General features: G+C 39.8%; 1 protein-coding gene across 7 annotated transcripts in view; it reads left to right on the forward strand.

Annotated features, from left to right (window-relative positions):
* RBMS1 (RNA binding motif single stranded interacting protein 1) overlaps positions 1-16,807 on the forward strand; it is a 206,074-nt gene that overhangs the window by 161,783 nt on the left and 27,484 nt on the right. For all 7 annotated transcript variants that reach the window (XM_088021654.1, XM_088021655.1, XM_088021656.1 and 4 more), the window contains exons 3-5: positions 2,295-2,353; positions 7,281-7,372; positions 16,160-16,317. In XM_088021654.1, the coding sequence (XP_087877780.1) occupies positions 2,295-2,353; positions 7,281-7,372; positions 16,160-16,317 (309 nt within the window). The remainder of the gene's footprint in view (positions 1-2,294; positions 2,354-7,280; positions 7,373-16,159; positions 16,318-16,807) is intronic.

The following is a 16,807-nucleotide window of genomic DNA, read 5'->3' on the forward strand; positions in this document are numbered from 1 at the left end:
TTGGGGATGGGATTTAGAAAACAGTGGGCAGGAGGTGACATTGAATGAGATATTTAAGTATCTTAACATACTAAGATACTTAAGTTGAAAGAGACAAAAACTAAAGTTTGGGGGGGATAACAAAAAAAAACAACTCAGTTGTTTTGGGTGGCTGGGTGGCTCAGTCGGTTAAGCATCTGCCCTTGGTTCAGGTTATGATCCCAGGGTCCTGGGTTCAAGCCCTGCAGGGAGCCTGCTTCCCCCTCTCCCTCCCCCTGCTCGTTCGTGCACTCTCTCTCAAATAAATAACATCTTAAAAAAAAAAAAAAAAAACGACTCAGGAAGGAGAAACAGGCACCAACAGAGAAGATGCTTTAAATAACACCGTGGCATTGGATGGATTTCCTAGGAAAAGGAAGAGTTGAGATGAGAGTACTTGGTTAAGGAGAGAGAATAGGAGGCTGAATGGGCGAAGAAGCATGGAAAGAGTGCCCAGAAAGGTAGGATGAGATGTGGGGAGCAGGGTCAGAGCCGAAGAGGTGTGGGGTACATAGATGTGGAGGTGAGGAGTAATGTCATAGTAGCAAAGAGACCAAAGAGAACACAAACCCAAAGAGAGCATGGCACGGGTTGAATGCCAGTACTACTAGGAGACTTTTTTCCTCCTTCCCACATCTCCCTTTCTCTCCCATCGTTAGTGTGTGAGCCAGACCAGAAGGATAGAAGGCCAGCCCCTGACCTTTCCTAAATTTCCTTTCTTCTGTTTGGTTTACAAAATACTCTGAACTCTGTGACCTCAAGCAAAGTCTCTTAATCTCTGTGACTCTCAATCCCCTTATCCTAAATTGAGGTCATACTAACTTTCTTCCGTACTTTTGGAAAGGTATGAGACTGGAATGCAGACTAAAAGCATTTCCAGCCAAAACTTTTGCAAAGGAGAAAGTGCTGATAAATAATCCAGCATGTAAATAACCTAGTAGAGAAATGGTTGCTAAAAAGGTGGTCTTTAAATCACTTATTTTCTCTGGTTTTCAGATTTTTTTAAAATGATTACCCTTTTTTTGGTAAGCATAGTGACCTGTTTTAATGTTGAAAATACTCAGAATCTCTACAGGGAATTGAAGGTGTTTGTGCAGCATTATGCCTCTTGGATGTAATTGTCATTTGAACCTTAAATTATCTTTACTTTCATGCCTGGTTAGTAATCATTTGATTACATGATTACACAGAGTGAAAATTAACCGGGAAAAAGAAGTGGTTCAAGCCATTTGTTTCTTCTGGATAAATATATTTCAGCTTGTTCAGTGCATAAACTAGAGAACTACAGTATTCAAAAGTGCTTTAAAGTGCTACACAGATGCTTCATTTCCTAAACTTTTGAGACTTTTTAGTCCTCAAGATCCATCATGAGAAAGTATTATTAGAGAAAACGTGAAATTTTGAAAGTAATACACAGGAAAGTAAAGTTGGGGAATTGACCATGTATAAATGAGGATGCAGGTCGCGGATCCATTAAGAAAGTTATGTGCATTTCTCAAAGTCCCCATAATTTTTAAGCATTATTTTTCAAAGGCTTCTTTTTCCTTAGTTTGAAGACAAATGCGGACAGCAGTGCTTTACCTGTGGTGTGGTCATGATGGAAGGGTGGAGGATTACAACATGGATTTAAGCTATACCACTGCTTCATTTTCAGTAGCAGCCCACTAAAGCTTAATATTCTGGATTTTTTTCCTTCTTCCCCAACATCTATTGTACCTTAAGGAATTTGAACACATTTATACAGACCCTCATAGAATGTATGCTTAATCCCTGGTTCATATTTTATATTCTTGATTGTTCATGTCATTTCACATATATACGTGTAGCTCGTATTACTGAGTTGAAAGAGGTGTTAATATTATATTAGGTATATATTTTTATAGATTTATATAAATAGTTATCAAAGTGTTAGGTAAATTTTATAGCCTTGCATTTGGCTTTATATTCACGTAGTGTTGCTAGAAGTAACTTTTCATGGAGCTCATCTCCCCTCCCCCCCTTTTCTTGGTTCCACGATTGTCAGGTAAGTACCTGATTCCTCAAAGGTCAACATCAGACTGTAATCCAAAGATTCAAATAGGAGGCCTACCCAGTCCCCTTTTTTTTTTTTAGTTTAGTTTTGAGTTTAGAATTCTCATTTTCTGTCCCCTAAGTATAGGACATTTTGTACTTTAAAGTTTGCAGATGCTTGAAAAGTATGTGTGTTCTCTGGACTTAGATGTTACTAAGGGTTCCTTGATTTTAACTTCTCCTGTTTTTTTCTTTTTATCTTTTAGATACGGGAAAATCGTCTCCACGAAGGCAATTTTGGATAAGACAACAAACAAATGCAAAGGTATATTCCCTTGGATGAAAATTTACTACATCCTAGCTTTAGGAAAATGATGGAATTGTAAACCTGATCTTTGGTTCCAAAACTGCTACCTCCATTTTACTAAAAACCAAGTCATCTGTGTCCCCTGGTTCCTGTCTTGCACAATGTCAGCATATTCCTTTCCATTTGTCCCTGGTCGAGTTTTGGCTGGAAACCCCACAGCCGCTAGCACTTGCCAGAATCGCAGATCTGACGCCAGTGGAGCTAACGTGCAGGGTACTGGTTGGCATTTAGCCCCTACTTTAAAAGGGAGGTAGAATTAGAAAACAGCTTTTCTTTCCTGAGCCTGAGGAGATTAGAGCTGCTTGCTGAAGACCACTGGACTGTACTAAAGAACTGAAAAGATTACATATTGTGCAAATTGGCTCTATTAATTAGAATAGAGTAGTTTTAAGCAGTACTTAATTACATGTTTCAATACTCCCGATTGTTCTGTGCTGAATGCCTGTTGACAATATTGGCAGTGGGGCGGAGAGAACCATTTTCACTGACCAAATTGTGATAGGGAGGGGAGGTCATACGCCCCTTTGAAATATGCTGCTGCATTAATTTGATGCACTGACCTACAGTTTTCCATGTAATTAGGATGAGCTCATCCAGCTCCATGAGCTGGAAGAGGAGGCGTCTACAGTAGGCAGCGCTGATGCTTCGTGGGTCTGACTTTTAATGATCCAGCGTCTTAACAATGGGCATGTGATCTCTAGGAAAGGGGAAGAATGGAGTCAGCTGACTTTGAGTCTAACTATTGACCCCATGAATTGAAATAAGGTTGACAGGAATAGGCAGAGAAGGCAAATCTCCTCATTAATTAAACCCCCAGTTTTTCAAGAAGGGGCTTTGGCTTTGGTTTAGCACCGTCTGAGAAAGGCAAAGAATGTAAATGAACCGTATGGTAGGGCCTGGCCTTAGAAGCCAGCCATTTCCTTTAATCTAGACTTGAAGTGGTTCATTGTATTTGTGTCTTCTTCAAAGCTCCTAAATTTAAAGGGACAATTGTGGCCAATATCTAAGCCCCTGTTTAAGCAACATGGCACATGAAGACAGTTTTGCCTTGGGACAGTGAATAAAGCAGTGCTTTATGTAGAGAGGTACTCAGTAAATGTTTTAAATGAATTAAACTAGAGTCAAACTGTAGACTGAAATGTTTATATTTAGTTGCCAAAGTTAGTGTTATTTCACATATTTGTAAATGATTTGGGAAAGCAGGGACACAGAAAAAAAAAAATCTTTCAGTTTTATAAAGAAAAATGGACTCTTGCCGGAATAAAACAGGAAGCTGATCTCAAACACTTGTTTCAAACTGAGAGAGAAATCACTGTAGACAAGTGGTTTAATGGCTTTACCCTATCTTTCCTCCCACCCCGCCCCCAACAGAAAAGAATCCTACAGGGCAGATCAGTGTGTTAAAAATTAGCAAAGCTGCCCCAGTTAAGTGAGGGAGAGGACTCAAAGGACTCCCTAGCTGAGTTCTTCCCCACGCCCCTGCACTGAAAATCCCTACCTGTCGTACACTCTTCTCCAATGAGAGCCTGTTCCCTAGAACCAAAATTCAACAAAATGCTCAACACGATATAGAAAAGGTTTTCGTAAAATATACTCATGCAAAATTGGACATATCATAATAAATCCTTCACGGTTGGAAAGTGTTCAAAGATAAGTGGAGAGATTTGTGGGGCTTTCAAAATAACGGAAGGAATAATTCAGAGCTAATTGTCCATACAGCACATCTCCTGGAGACCTTCTCTTAAAGTGAGTCTCAGGAGATACTGCCTTATGTGAGGGCAATGCTAAGAACCTTTTAGGGCTCTTGGTCTCACACAGGCTCTCAGGAATAGACAGATGTGAGCATCTACAGTGGGTGGGTGGGTGAGTGAGTGAGGGGACCAAGGGAGCAAAATGGGTTTATAAAATCCTGGAAGCAGAATGAGAGAGCTCCTGAAAAAAGGTAATTTTAGGACAAATGAGAAGAAATAACACAATGAACCTCATAATAAAGACAACATGTTAGCCATTGATAACTTGAGGAGGTACATAGGTGAATGGATGAATTGATGGATATGTATAGATAGATAATACATAAAAGATTATAGAATATTCACATAAATGGAAAGTTCACATGTTATATACTAATTTTTTGAGGTTGACTATATCAAAGAATTTTATACCTGAAAATTAGAGACCTTAGAGGTCACAGAACATTTTTTTGTCACAAAGCATATTTTGGAGCGTCTCTCCAAGAAAGAAAATTACACTGAAAGGAACATTGCTCTGAATAACATGTCCCTTAGTTATTAAGTTTGAAAATTTATGAGTCAGTTGCTCTTCTGCATATCAATTTTTGTCAGGTTTTAGCCAACTAAAGGTATTTAAACACTTTCCAACACTGGTATATATGGTGATTCGGGACCAAAAAAAGCTTACAAAGCATCAACTGTGACACGGATTGATTCATTTATTAATGCTTACAGGGTTACATACAAGACTAGAACACATGCACTCAAATGCCACACACACACACACGAAGTTAAAATGGGTGAGGATAAAGCTGACTAATGGGAAGATAGGGGTAAGAGCAGGAATTCTCAGGTTACTACAAAAATGGCCTGAGTTTCCTAATGGCCAAAGCAAAAATAAAAAAAAAAAATAGCTATTCCCATGGTTTGGTCACTACAATGTGGAGGAAAATCCAACCAGCAGGAGTACCATAACTATTCCTGGTCCTGAGACCTGAGGAGAGTCCTTCTGGGGATCCAGTGAAAGGGTGCTGTATTACTTTGTGAATCCTACCTTCAAAAATATCTTTATACCCATTTATGTAATGAAACCCATAGAACCTGTAACTCAGTTTTATATACTCTTATATTTACTTGAAAAGTAATGTAATAAAGAAAACAAAAGAGCACATGGTTGCATGCCTACCCATTATATTTGTTTCCAGCAAATATTTATTGAAATGGCTATGTGGTTAGAAAAGGCCAGAAAAGGATGTAAACAACTAAAATGCAACCATTATAGATTTTTTTCTAATAAAAAAATAACATAAAATAATACTAATAGTACTTGACTGGTAACAGGTTCAACCACAATTACATCAAAATTGAGATCTTCTGTTTTTTTGTAATTTATTGACAACAGCAAAATTGTGTGTGGGAGGGGGCAACCACTCTCAAATATCCATCAGTGGGAGTGACATCATTTCATTGTAGTTGGGTATTCATTTATGGCCCGCTGAAGTTGTATATGATGATAAAGTATGTACGAGAGTGAGAGTGTGTGTGTGTGTGTGTGTGTGTGTCCCCACAGAGGGTTGCATATTAGCGTTAATGTACAGGTTTCTAAAAACACTCACACTGTGTTGACTCTAATTCCTGATGCGGCTGTTGAGCAGCATTCTCTGCTTTTACCTGAGCCAGCTTCTCTTTTTCTTTCCAACCTGGCTGTTTCTCCACTGTCAAAATCAAATTAGACTTTATTTCAGTCCAATTCCAAGTAATAGAAGGAAGCTGCTGCTTATTTCAGCTTTAACGCATCTCTGCTGAAACATCTGCTTCTATGATTGATAGTTTACTCTGTTTCATTACAACCTGTTTTGTTACCAGACAGTATTTTTGGTACTAATACTGCAAACCAACCTTTGACCCCTTGCCAAGCTCTGTGTTTGGCCTTGTTGATAGGTATGTTTGTCTGTTTGGACACTAGTACTTTTCCGTCAAAAGTACTCTATCTTTACAATATCTAGAAATCAGTGATAGGACTGGCCCCTCTGTGCAGCCTCCAAACAGTGCTTTTGTTTTTCAAAATATTCCTCTTCATTTAAAGTTTATTTTAGAGCAGTAGGGCTTGAGTTCCAATAAAATCTCCGTTGGTATTTTTGCCTGGTACGCTGATCTGTTAAACAGTGTGTTAAATATGATTTAACCTTTTCTCAGTAACTTAAGAGTGATCACAGCAAAAAATCGGTGATGGCCTATGCTCTTAGGCTGCTTAAGTCCCCTTCTTTGTATAGCTTTCCTCTTTGATTGCTTGTTGCTAGTTTTTGCTGCTAGGTACCATCCATATGCTCATTTTGTAGCAGCCTACCCTTACCCTGACACCTTTTTTCTCCTGGTTTCCTGCTTTTGACTTAGTGTGGCCAGGGATTAGCTGACCAGCTTGTTAAAAATGTTTATGAAGCTATGAATAAATAAGCTTTGAACCAGAGCCTCTTTTAGGAGATTGTTTGTTTGTTTGTATTTTGTTTTTAGCTGTTAGGGCATGAACTGCTGAAGCAGCTCTTTTGGATATCTGGAGGCATTTTACTCCTTTCTTTATTTGAAGGAGGATCATGTGTATTTTAAGTAAATAAGTAATCATATTTTTAATCGGGTACTGAAATTGCAATTATTTTATGTTTGGGGTATTTCATGGTTATACTTAATTATTTGAAAAATGAATTTTAGTCAGTGGAATAAACATAAATTTTTTTCTGTTATTTGTTAAGTTTTATATGATTGCTCCATCTTTCTCACCAAATCATTAAAAGTGCTATTTCTCTAAAGTTGATTTTTTTTCCTTTTTTTTTTGTTTTTAACTTTGGTTGGTTAACTAGGATATTATTTTCTTCAGTAAGCAAGACACCTGAGAAAAAGGGAAAACTGGGGCTTTTAGGTTTTGTTTTGGTTTTTTTTTTTTTTTTTTACTTTGAAGGGAAATCTGTCTAGCTCATGAGAGACAACAGGGGCAGACAGCCTGAGAAGGAGGCTGCATTGCAGCTGGTAATACCAGACGCGTGTCAGGACGTCAGGGTTTTCGTTTCTGCTGCCCCTGCATCAGGAACCAGAGTCAATCTTTTGCTCTTTTCATTATCACAAAATAATGGCTTAATAAGTAAGTATGTTTTGCATTTCAGGTTATGGTTTTGTTGACTTCGACAGTCCTGCAGCAGCCCAGAAAGCTGTGTCTGCCCTGAAGGCTAGTGGGGTTCAAGCTCAAATGGCAAAGGTGAGTCGAGAGCCAGTAGTCACTTCTCTGGCCCCTGGCTTCGTCCTGAAGCCTGGCATGGCGCTTTGCCCATCAGTGTTGGCATTCTCCCTCCATCCTGGCTAACCTTGCTTACTTCTGGACGTCTGCCCTGGGCCTACACATCCTCAGTCGTAGTTTAGGGCAGAGGGAAGCTACAGATGCTATTTCAAATCTGTACAAAAGTCAGACATGTTTAGACACTGGTTATTTATGGGATATGAATCTACTCTTTACTGGTTCTATAATGGCTTTATTCAAAGCTTTTTTCTGATGAACTTTTAGCATTCTGGAAGAGGAGTATTGTTGAAGCAGGGTTTATGCCCTTAGTCTTCCTATTGTCCAAATGTAAACTTGGGTTATGTCACACCTAGTACCCATAGTGCACTTCTAAAGATAGTCATATAATTCTGTGCATTTTTTTTTTCATTTGTGGTCCTTGAAGCCTGAAACTCACCAGTTTGATATTTTGTGTATTCTTTACAAAAGATCAATAATTTTTATTCTCTGTCTTCTTGAAGCACAAAGAAAAGTAATTTTGTTACTTCTGCTGCTTCTGAATAGTAGCATGTGATCATTCCCTCAGGAGCATTCACGTTTCCATAAGGAAGGAGAATTTATGGAAGCTCAAGGACTCTGGTAAAGAGATAAGTTACCTGCTAAGACCTTGAGGCTCCTGAAGGACGCATGCATAGGAACCACACCAGAGATTTACCTTGACTCAAAGAATTTACCGTGATTAATGTGTAATACATTGTGGTTTCTTTCTTATTTGAAATCATAAATAATGATTTCAGGAATTAGTGAAAGGGATCACCTTTCTAAAGTAGTGTTTAACTATTTTTAAAGCTTTGAATTGAGTTGTACATATTTTAGATTTTCTTGAACTCCAGAGTAAGAAGTTAAATAGAAACTATAAATATTAAGCACCACGATTTTCCGATTATCTGTCCATAATATAGACTAATTCCCTGTGGCATTGTTAGAAGACCGTGATTATGAGGGTTTTAAGTATATTTAATTGTGGCTGTACAGTACTTGTGTTGTGTAATGATTTACAGCATGTTTAACCTGCCTCTGTAAACAGTGGGTCCCCATCCATTTTATAAGCAGGACTTTCAAGGCACAGTCAGACAACAGCTCTATTTTTCCCTCTACTCTGTCCATTTCCTCTGTTCTGTGAAGTTTCTGTTTCCTCCTCTCGTGGAGAAAATTCAGGGCAGGTCCCATGACTTTTCTGGCCACTCTCATTATCTTAAAAAGTCCCTTCACTTCTGGTCTTTCTCATTAATTTTTTTTTTTTTCTTTTCAGTAGAATGCCTCTTGATTTTTCATATCCAAACTTCATGGAATGTAATTATCTTTCAACACATTTTCAGCCGTTTCTGTATGTATTTACACCAACCTCAATACAGGATTTTAAAGATGATGTTGTATAGGGAGTCTCAAGTTACATTCTAAATAAGTTTGTAAAATGTCAGAATCACATGTAGAGGTTTTGAAAAGTGCTGAGAGTCAGCAAAAGGGATATGTGTCTTGGATGTCACTGGTGCTGAAAGAAATCACAGCTTACACGGCAATTGTCTGCTAACAACCATATTGATCACTTGGTGATCAAGAGGCAATGCTTTAAAGGTTTATATCCCAATATAACAAGTCACATTTTAGGAAATTGTAGAAAAATAGGAAAATAAGTATTTAATTACATCTTAGGAAATTGGGGGTGGTGATTAATGTGTAATACATTATGGTTTCTTTCTTATTTGAAATAATGTGAAATAGGATCCTGGTTAACATTTGGATGCTGGATGTCTCTCTCTTTTTTTTTTTAAGATTTTATTTATTTATTAGAGAGAGAGAGAGAGAGCACAAGCAGGAATAGCAGCAGGTAGAGGGAGAAGCAGGCTCGCCGCTGAGCAGGGAGCCCAATGTGGTACTCGATCCCGGGACTCCGGGATCATGACCTGAGCCGAAGGCAGACGTTTAAGTGACTGAGCCACCCAGGTGCCCTGGATCTCATTTTTAAGAACACATTACTGATATTAACATATATGATGCCTGTAATTTAAATGCCCAATCCTGATAGGTTTGTTTGTTTTTGGTGAAGTTTTTTTTTAAGATTGATTTATTGATCTTGCATGGGGAGGTGGGGCAGAGGGAGTTAGAGAATCTCAAGCAGACTCCTGCTGAGTGCTGCGGAGTCCAATGTGGGGCTTAGTTCCAGGACCCAGAGATAATGACCTGAGCTGAAAAAGAGTCAGCCGTTTAACTGACTGAGCCACCCAGGTACCCTTGTTTTGATGAAATTTTAAGTATCACATTGAAGCTTCCCCCATCTTCCAGCTCAGGTCTGCTGTCAGTCATAATAAGCCTACAGAGGAATGGGAGCTTGGTTAGTTTCTTTCCTATTTCCCAAACTTATGTTTTTCTTGCTCTTCTATCAACTTGGGTAGCTGTGATTTCTAACACTCCCCCCTTGGAACAGGGTATGGGCTGGAAAGTTTCTTGACCTGACAGTGATGTAATCTGGTGCTGATTACCCTGGCCAGAGAGGTGATGCTTTCCCTTGTGGAACGCTTTGGGCATTTTTCAGAGGTCTCTTACACCACTACCACCACCTCTAATTGATCTTTCTCCTGTGGTTCCTTGAAACTAGTGAATATATGCCTCAGCTCCTGATAATCTAAGGGTCTATCTTCAGCCCCTTTCGGCTGGACCTCCTTGCCCTCCAGGGCAGCCTTCTTGAAAGGAAGGATGTTCCATACCCTGGGCCAACTCTGCTTGCATGGCCCACCTCTGGTCTATGTTTGGCACGTGTCGTGGGAGAAGTAGGTACTTACCACCCACACTTTTAGGCCCCTTCAGCCAGCCTTTCACCTGTCAGGCTGAAGTCAGACATCGATCTGTTGTATCTGCCAAGCTCCACGGGACACAGTGCAAGCCTCCTGAGTGGTCTGTTCAAGCCCCTGTTGCTTGCCTAGCAGTGATAGACAAGCAGCCCACATGGTGAGACTCAGAACACATCAGCGTTTCTCTCCACATACATTTTCATTCTCAGCCTCTCCGGTCTCTCATAGGCAGCCGGAGGTGGGTGGTCAGCTCAGCATCCCAAACCAGTTCTCAGCCGCCTCTCTTTAGGTGGTCTGGTTTCTCACTCTGGAATGTGGGAGTGCCAGCCATTGTTTTGTGGCTTCTGCTGAAACAAGTTTAGAAAGAGGGCTCTTTTATCGACCTGTTATAAATGCAGGGGCCTTATTTAAAGCAGCCCTAAGAACACTTACCTAGACATCGCCTCAGTGCCAGTGATAGTAAGCAGCATAGTCTATTAAATGTCCACTGTTCTGAAGAACTCTTTACACTGCATTTGGTCAGCACCAGACTGGACATAGACCGGCTCTATCTGACATGTCAGCAGTGCGCTCTGAATGCCACTTTCCTGTGGATTGATAATGAGCACCGTGCAGAGGCCTCCTTAGGAGACTTGGGACTGTAAATTGGCTAGGAAAAATGATCCCTTTCTACATTATCGGTAGGGAAGGAACGGTACACAGGTTCAGAGATGCTGGGAGTGTGCCAACAGCCTGCACTTGGTGAATTTCTTTAGGTCTCTGTAGAACGACTGAGTTTCCTGGGCCTGATTTCTTTTTTATTGTATCATTAAAGTTACAAAAGATATTTCAAATGCTAGAGGGTCCATTGTTCTATTCCATGGCACCATGGATTTGAGGATCTGGAATTGACTTAACCCCCTCATGCTATCCAGATAAAGGGGCCTCTGGCACGCAATTTCTGTGGAGACAGTTTTTAAAAGAAGTTTAGGTCTGGCTCCCATGTTGAGTGATAAGGGACCCATTGCCACCCACTTTCTGCTAGTGAATTAACCAGGATTACTACATAAAATTTTGAAAATTCACATTGCCACAGAGTAAAGGCTTGTTTTCTTATGTAATTAGAAAAAATTAAGGGGTATTTTACTAGGGAAGTCATCAGGGTGGTGGGGGGTGGATTGGGGTTTGGGTGAAGGAGAATATAATATTGTTTGACACATTGGCTATCCTGGGTTGAAAAAGGATTCCACAGATACCCAAAATTGAATTGAAAAATTGCGGGTGGAGAGCATTCAGCTGCAGTGATTGTTTCTTATTCATGTTTTAATTTTCAGTACCTCTCTTGGTACCTGGCATAGGGTAGATACTAAATCTTTGTTGATGGCCAAAGAAGCCAACTCAGTGAGAGCAAAACTTTCTTCCTAGCTTGAGCAGATATTGAGAATTAAGAATGGGACGTTCAAAAATTATATGTATTGAGCTCTGTCCATAGAGTATCCTGAGGAAACTTACCAAAAGGTTTTCCCAAAGGCTCAAGGCCATGCCTGTTGATGTTAAACTTGGCCTCCTTTCAGATGTGTTTGTTTTTAGACCAGAAGGCTCAGAATCTACAAAAAGAGCAAAACTCGGATATCCAGCTAAAACGACTTAAAACTCAAATCAACATTGGTAATACCTGTTAATAGAATGACTTCTATAGGCCTTTCAGCAGTGCCTCTTAAGGCCTGCTGGGAGTCAGTGGATCATCGTATGTTATTTGCCTGGTGGTAAAGCTCTAGCACATTTCTTTTCAGGAAATAGGCAGGCAGACGAGCAGGAGTTTAATCCCCCTTCCACATGGAGTCCACCGCGCTTCAGGCAGTTTGCATTCACATGCCTGTGAGCAGCTATTGGCTGGTTGGTGAACCTATTCAGTACAAGAGAAAACAGATGTCTGGTCTTCCTGCCAAGTCCCTTTCTTGCGTTTTAGGAACCATTCCACATGCACAGGGAGGTTTTTGTTAATTTCTTTCAGATGATGACTGAGTGTTTTACACCACGCGGGACCTCTGAGCCCTGCTTTTCTACTCAAGTGAACATTAGTGGCCATTTATCCCTCTCACAGCCAATGTGGGAGCTAGTTTTCTACTTGTTAGAGAAGCCATTGAACCTTTTCCATGCCTAAGGATGGATATAAAGAGGCCTGTTGGCCCCATTTTATGTTTGGCCACCCATAATTTACAGAATAATTGTTTTTTGAGACATAACATTGTATGTAATAAAACAGAGTTATGGTTGTCACTGATTTTAAAGAAACTAAATTACCCTCATTCGAGAACCACCCCCCACTTACTACAAGGCTTATCTATTCCATTCACTATGAATGTATGGTAGTGAGAATGCACGGACATTTGGGAATTAGATATTTTTGTGGCCAGTGTGCCAGCTTGGAGTTTCTTCTCCTTTCTTTCTTTTTCTTTTTTTTCTTTTTTAGTTATTACAACTTTTTGCGGTCAATGTTTGCAGGATAAGTTGACCATTTGATAAGAAAAATAAATAACATTAGCTTCAAAGGTCATCCCAAATGAAAAACCCTAATTGAGTTGTTGCTGTTGAAAAAAATGCATTCAAATTACAGGAAATATTTACTCATGTTTAGTCGACTTTGGCTCACTATTTATCAAAGAATGGGTTAAGAGCTCAATTTCTTTCTGGATTCTGATTTTAGTACTTATTTTTTTCTTCATTGTAAACTTTCAAGTTGAATCAGGACTTTAAAGAATGTACTATTTTATTAATATTTTAATCATACAAGCCACTAAAACATAGATTTAGAAAGTATTTTGTACCTACATTGTTAACCCTTTTTAAAAATACTTCACATGGCAAAGTCTCCTCTGACCGTTCTTAAATATCAGTCATTTAGTGGTTATAATTGTAACTTAAAAAGAAAGCCCCACAATATTTACGGTGTATGTTTCTTACATAACATTTTTTTATGCCATATCTTTGTCCAAGGAGGGTTTTAACGCTTTTTAATTAGGGGGTTCCCAGCTTTATTCTGAATCTGACTAAGCATGATTCAGAGATTTTTCTCATAAGATAGGCTTGATGATACCATTTCCTTGCTTCCATGCCTCTGGAAGCTCCCCTCATTTGTCAGACTGTGGCTTTCTAACTACAGTTGGTGGACGACAGTTCCTCCTTCCTCCTCTCCCTACTCACCCACCAGAGTACATGAAATCACAGGATAAGCCTGGCTTCTCTCCCTGAACTTATCATTATTACTTGGAAGTATGAGGCTTCAGAAGCATCGTTCCTAAATTAAAACAAATCTGAATAGTTAAGAAGTAGATTGCAAAATTTACATGACTTTTTTTTTTTTTTTTTAAGATAAAGCACAAGACTTCCAAAAAAATTATACTCTGCTAAGGCTACTTTGGCCATTGCCTGCCGACTCTTCAGTGTACATAGTCCTTCTTGCTGTTGGCAATGCTGAAGTGGAAAAGTTTAGCCGCAGGAACTGGCAAAATACAATCCAACTCCTTAGATACCCTTTCACAATCTGGTTTTAGCCTCATGATTTCTGTTTGTTTCTCAAATCTCAACTTAGTGCCATGCCCTCTGAAAACTCTTCCCTGCCTTTCCCAAGACAAGCTCCCCGATCCTTCCTCCCACTGTGAGTTGCACCCGCCTCTGTCCTAAGCACTTACCACATGTGTTTCTCTCTCCCCTACTTAACTGTAAGCAGCTGGAGGACGGGACTGGAGTCAAGATTATTTTATGCGAATCTGGGATTTATGAGATGCCCTGTAAATATCATTTGACTGTATGAGGCTCCAGGGCTCATCGGCACCCACCCTCAGAGACAAAGGACTCCATGTGTACTGGCCAGTTAAGGACCAGACTAACAACAGGAACAAATAGAGTCTTCTGCACCACAGGAAATCTTCGGGGACTTGGGAGGGTAGAGCCAACATGAGGTGACTAATCAAGGAGCTGTGCGATTCATCGGGCCAATTTGGCAGAGGTAGTGAGCGGAATGGAGATAAGGAGAGATTTTACCTCTCACCCTACCTCAGAAGCACTTGAAAACTGAATACCTCAGACCATTTTGCTTTTCCTTATATTTTCAAACACGTTATCTGTTTCTTTTTTGCATTTATTAAATCACTTTCCAATTTTTGTACATTAAAGATATAAAGATAGGTTTTGTTCAGCCTAAGATAATCAGCCATCCTACATTGAACTGATCTAATTTCAGCTAAAAGCAAAGATAGTTACCATTTTGTTTAGCCTGTGAAGGGTGAATGAGGTTAAGTGTTCGGCTTACTATTGAACATTTGAAAATTTTAATTTTTTTCTCGGGTCCGTCCCCAGTGCCACACCCCCGGGATACTTCAGGGACACCGGGGCCTGGAGCCTTTGCTGCACCCCTTTGGGACTGGCCTGGTTACGTGCTGTTGCCCTCTGGTCTGAAGCGGGAGGTCATGGGGACAGTACTTTTTACCCATAGTTCCTCTGGGTCTGATAACTTGAATGCTTGGGAATACCAAGGCATTTGTCATTCCTTAGGATACCAGACTGTTATTTTAAATCTTACCAGGTACGTATAGTATGAAAGGTCAATATGTGCTTTTACTTGCAGATTATATGAAAAGACAGATTTCATTTCAGGTTTAATTAACAACAGGATAAATTTGAAAGTAGAGACTTTGTACAATTAAAATATGCATATGCTCCACATATATTTTTAAAGTTCTGTGCATTTTGGAAATCTAAAATATAATGAGTGTGCTATTCTGTTGCCTAATGCTAAAACATCAGTTAATGACTTTACTAATAGGGCTTATTGAAGAAAAATCGTAAGCCTGCATAGCTCAATATGTGAAGATACAGTTGTTTAATAGGATCAAAGGAAAGCCTGATTTAAAATTAATTAAGGCTGTTCTAATCTCACCACTGCAGAAGTGAGTTTTGACTTGGTCAGAAAATATTCCAGTTGACATATAAGCTTTTTCTCTGATTTAACACCGTACTCTTACCAAATATACATAGCAATTACTGGTTTTCAGAAAATTCAGTTGCGTATCTTTGGTTTCAGCTGATTCTATCTCAGCCAAGGAAAGGTGAGTGGGGAATGATCTAATTATTGCTTCTTGAACTTTTATATGCATATGAATTACCTGGAAATCCTGTTAAAATGCAGCTTCTGCTTCTGTAGGTCTGGGAGGGGCTTGTAGGTGATCCCATCACTGCTGGCCCTGAATCATTCTTTGAGTAGCCAGGGTTTAGCAAAGCTTCCCTCCCCCACGGACTCGTTCACCTTTATGCTGATTCTAAAGTTTGCTCCGCCTAGAGTTTATCATTTTATATATGGCTTTGAGTTTACTTGTTTTTTGTTCATTTCTGGGCTCTCCTTTCCCCATGGGTGATCAGAATTCCAGAGTAAGTAGTAAGGACCCTGCTGTGGAGCAGAGGAGGGGAACTGGGACAAAGCCCCACTGGACTGGAGACGACTTGGTCCAGAATACGTTGTGTGTCTCTGGATTGAATTATTGACAGTAATAGCCTTCTGTGCAATAGTGTGCCTGAAATGGACTCCTAAAAATAGTCTCAGGGGAGAGGTTGGTTATTTTGGGAGCGCTGCAAACAGCTGAGAGTGTGGTTCCATGAGGGCACCCTCTCCAGCTCCGTGGCGCGTGCCCGCAGTTGCACTTCCAAATGGGCTGAGAACGGCTCTGCAGAATCCGATCTGACCTGCACAGATTGCCTAAGCTTCTGACACTGTTTTCAAGTGTGCAAGGTGACTTTGGTGTTCTGTAGCTCCAACGCTCGCTCTCAGTAGCACTCTAAGTTACCTGAGCCAAGAGAGTGGCTTGGTCAAAGTAGGTGTGTTGTGTTAACATCAGTATTTCAACTTCCATTGGAAATTAATGGACAATTCTCTGTTCTGTTTTAGCAACAGGAACAAGATCCTACTAACCTATATATTTCTAATTTGCCACTGTCCATGGATGAGCAAGAACTTGAAAATATGCTCAAACCATTTGGACAAGTTATTTCTACAAGGATACTACGTGATTCCAGTGGTACAAGTCGTGGTGTTGGCTTTGCTAGGTAAGCACGCTGCTCTGTCTTTACTATGTCAGTGACAATAGCTCTGCTAAGTTTCCTGCAAAATAAAAGTTGAGCGAGAAGAGAGAATTTAAGCCAGGGTTATGGGAGCCCAGTTGCACCATGAATTTAAATGTGTAAATATTGGTTTGTATTTTTTTTTCCCCAGATCTTTTGGAAGTTCATTAGGATTCTTGGACCTGAAGACACTAAATATTTGGTGACTCAGGGCAAGGAACTATCCACCTGAGCAATAGTTTTGAAAATATGTGTCCTTAATATTTTGATTAATTAGATCAGGATGTCTGTAACTTCTTAAAAATAACAATCGTAGGTTCCTGAATTTCATAAATAAATCAGTATGGCTTTTCTCATTTAATGGAAATTTGATTCATCATAAATAAAGTCAGTGAATTAGATTATTTCAGACATTCAGAGAGTAAGACAATAATAGGACACCTCTCTAACCACCAATTGCTACACCAATTGTAAC

Source organism: Eumetopias jubatus, unplaced genomic scaffold (assembly GCF_037043125.1).
Source record: "Eumetopias jubatus isolate StellerSeaLion01/CBP00866 unplaced genomic scaffold, mEumJub1_p1.0 scaffold_3, whole genome shotgun sequence".
Lineage (NCBI taxonomy): Eukaryota > Metazoa > Chordata > Mammalia > Carnivora > Otariidae > Eumetopias > Eumetopias jubatus.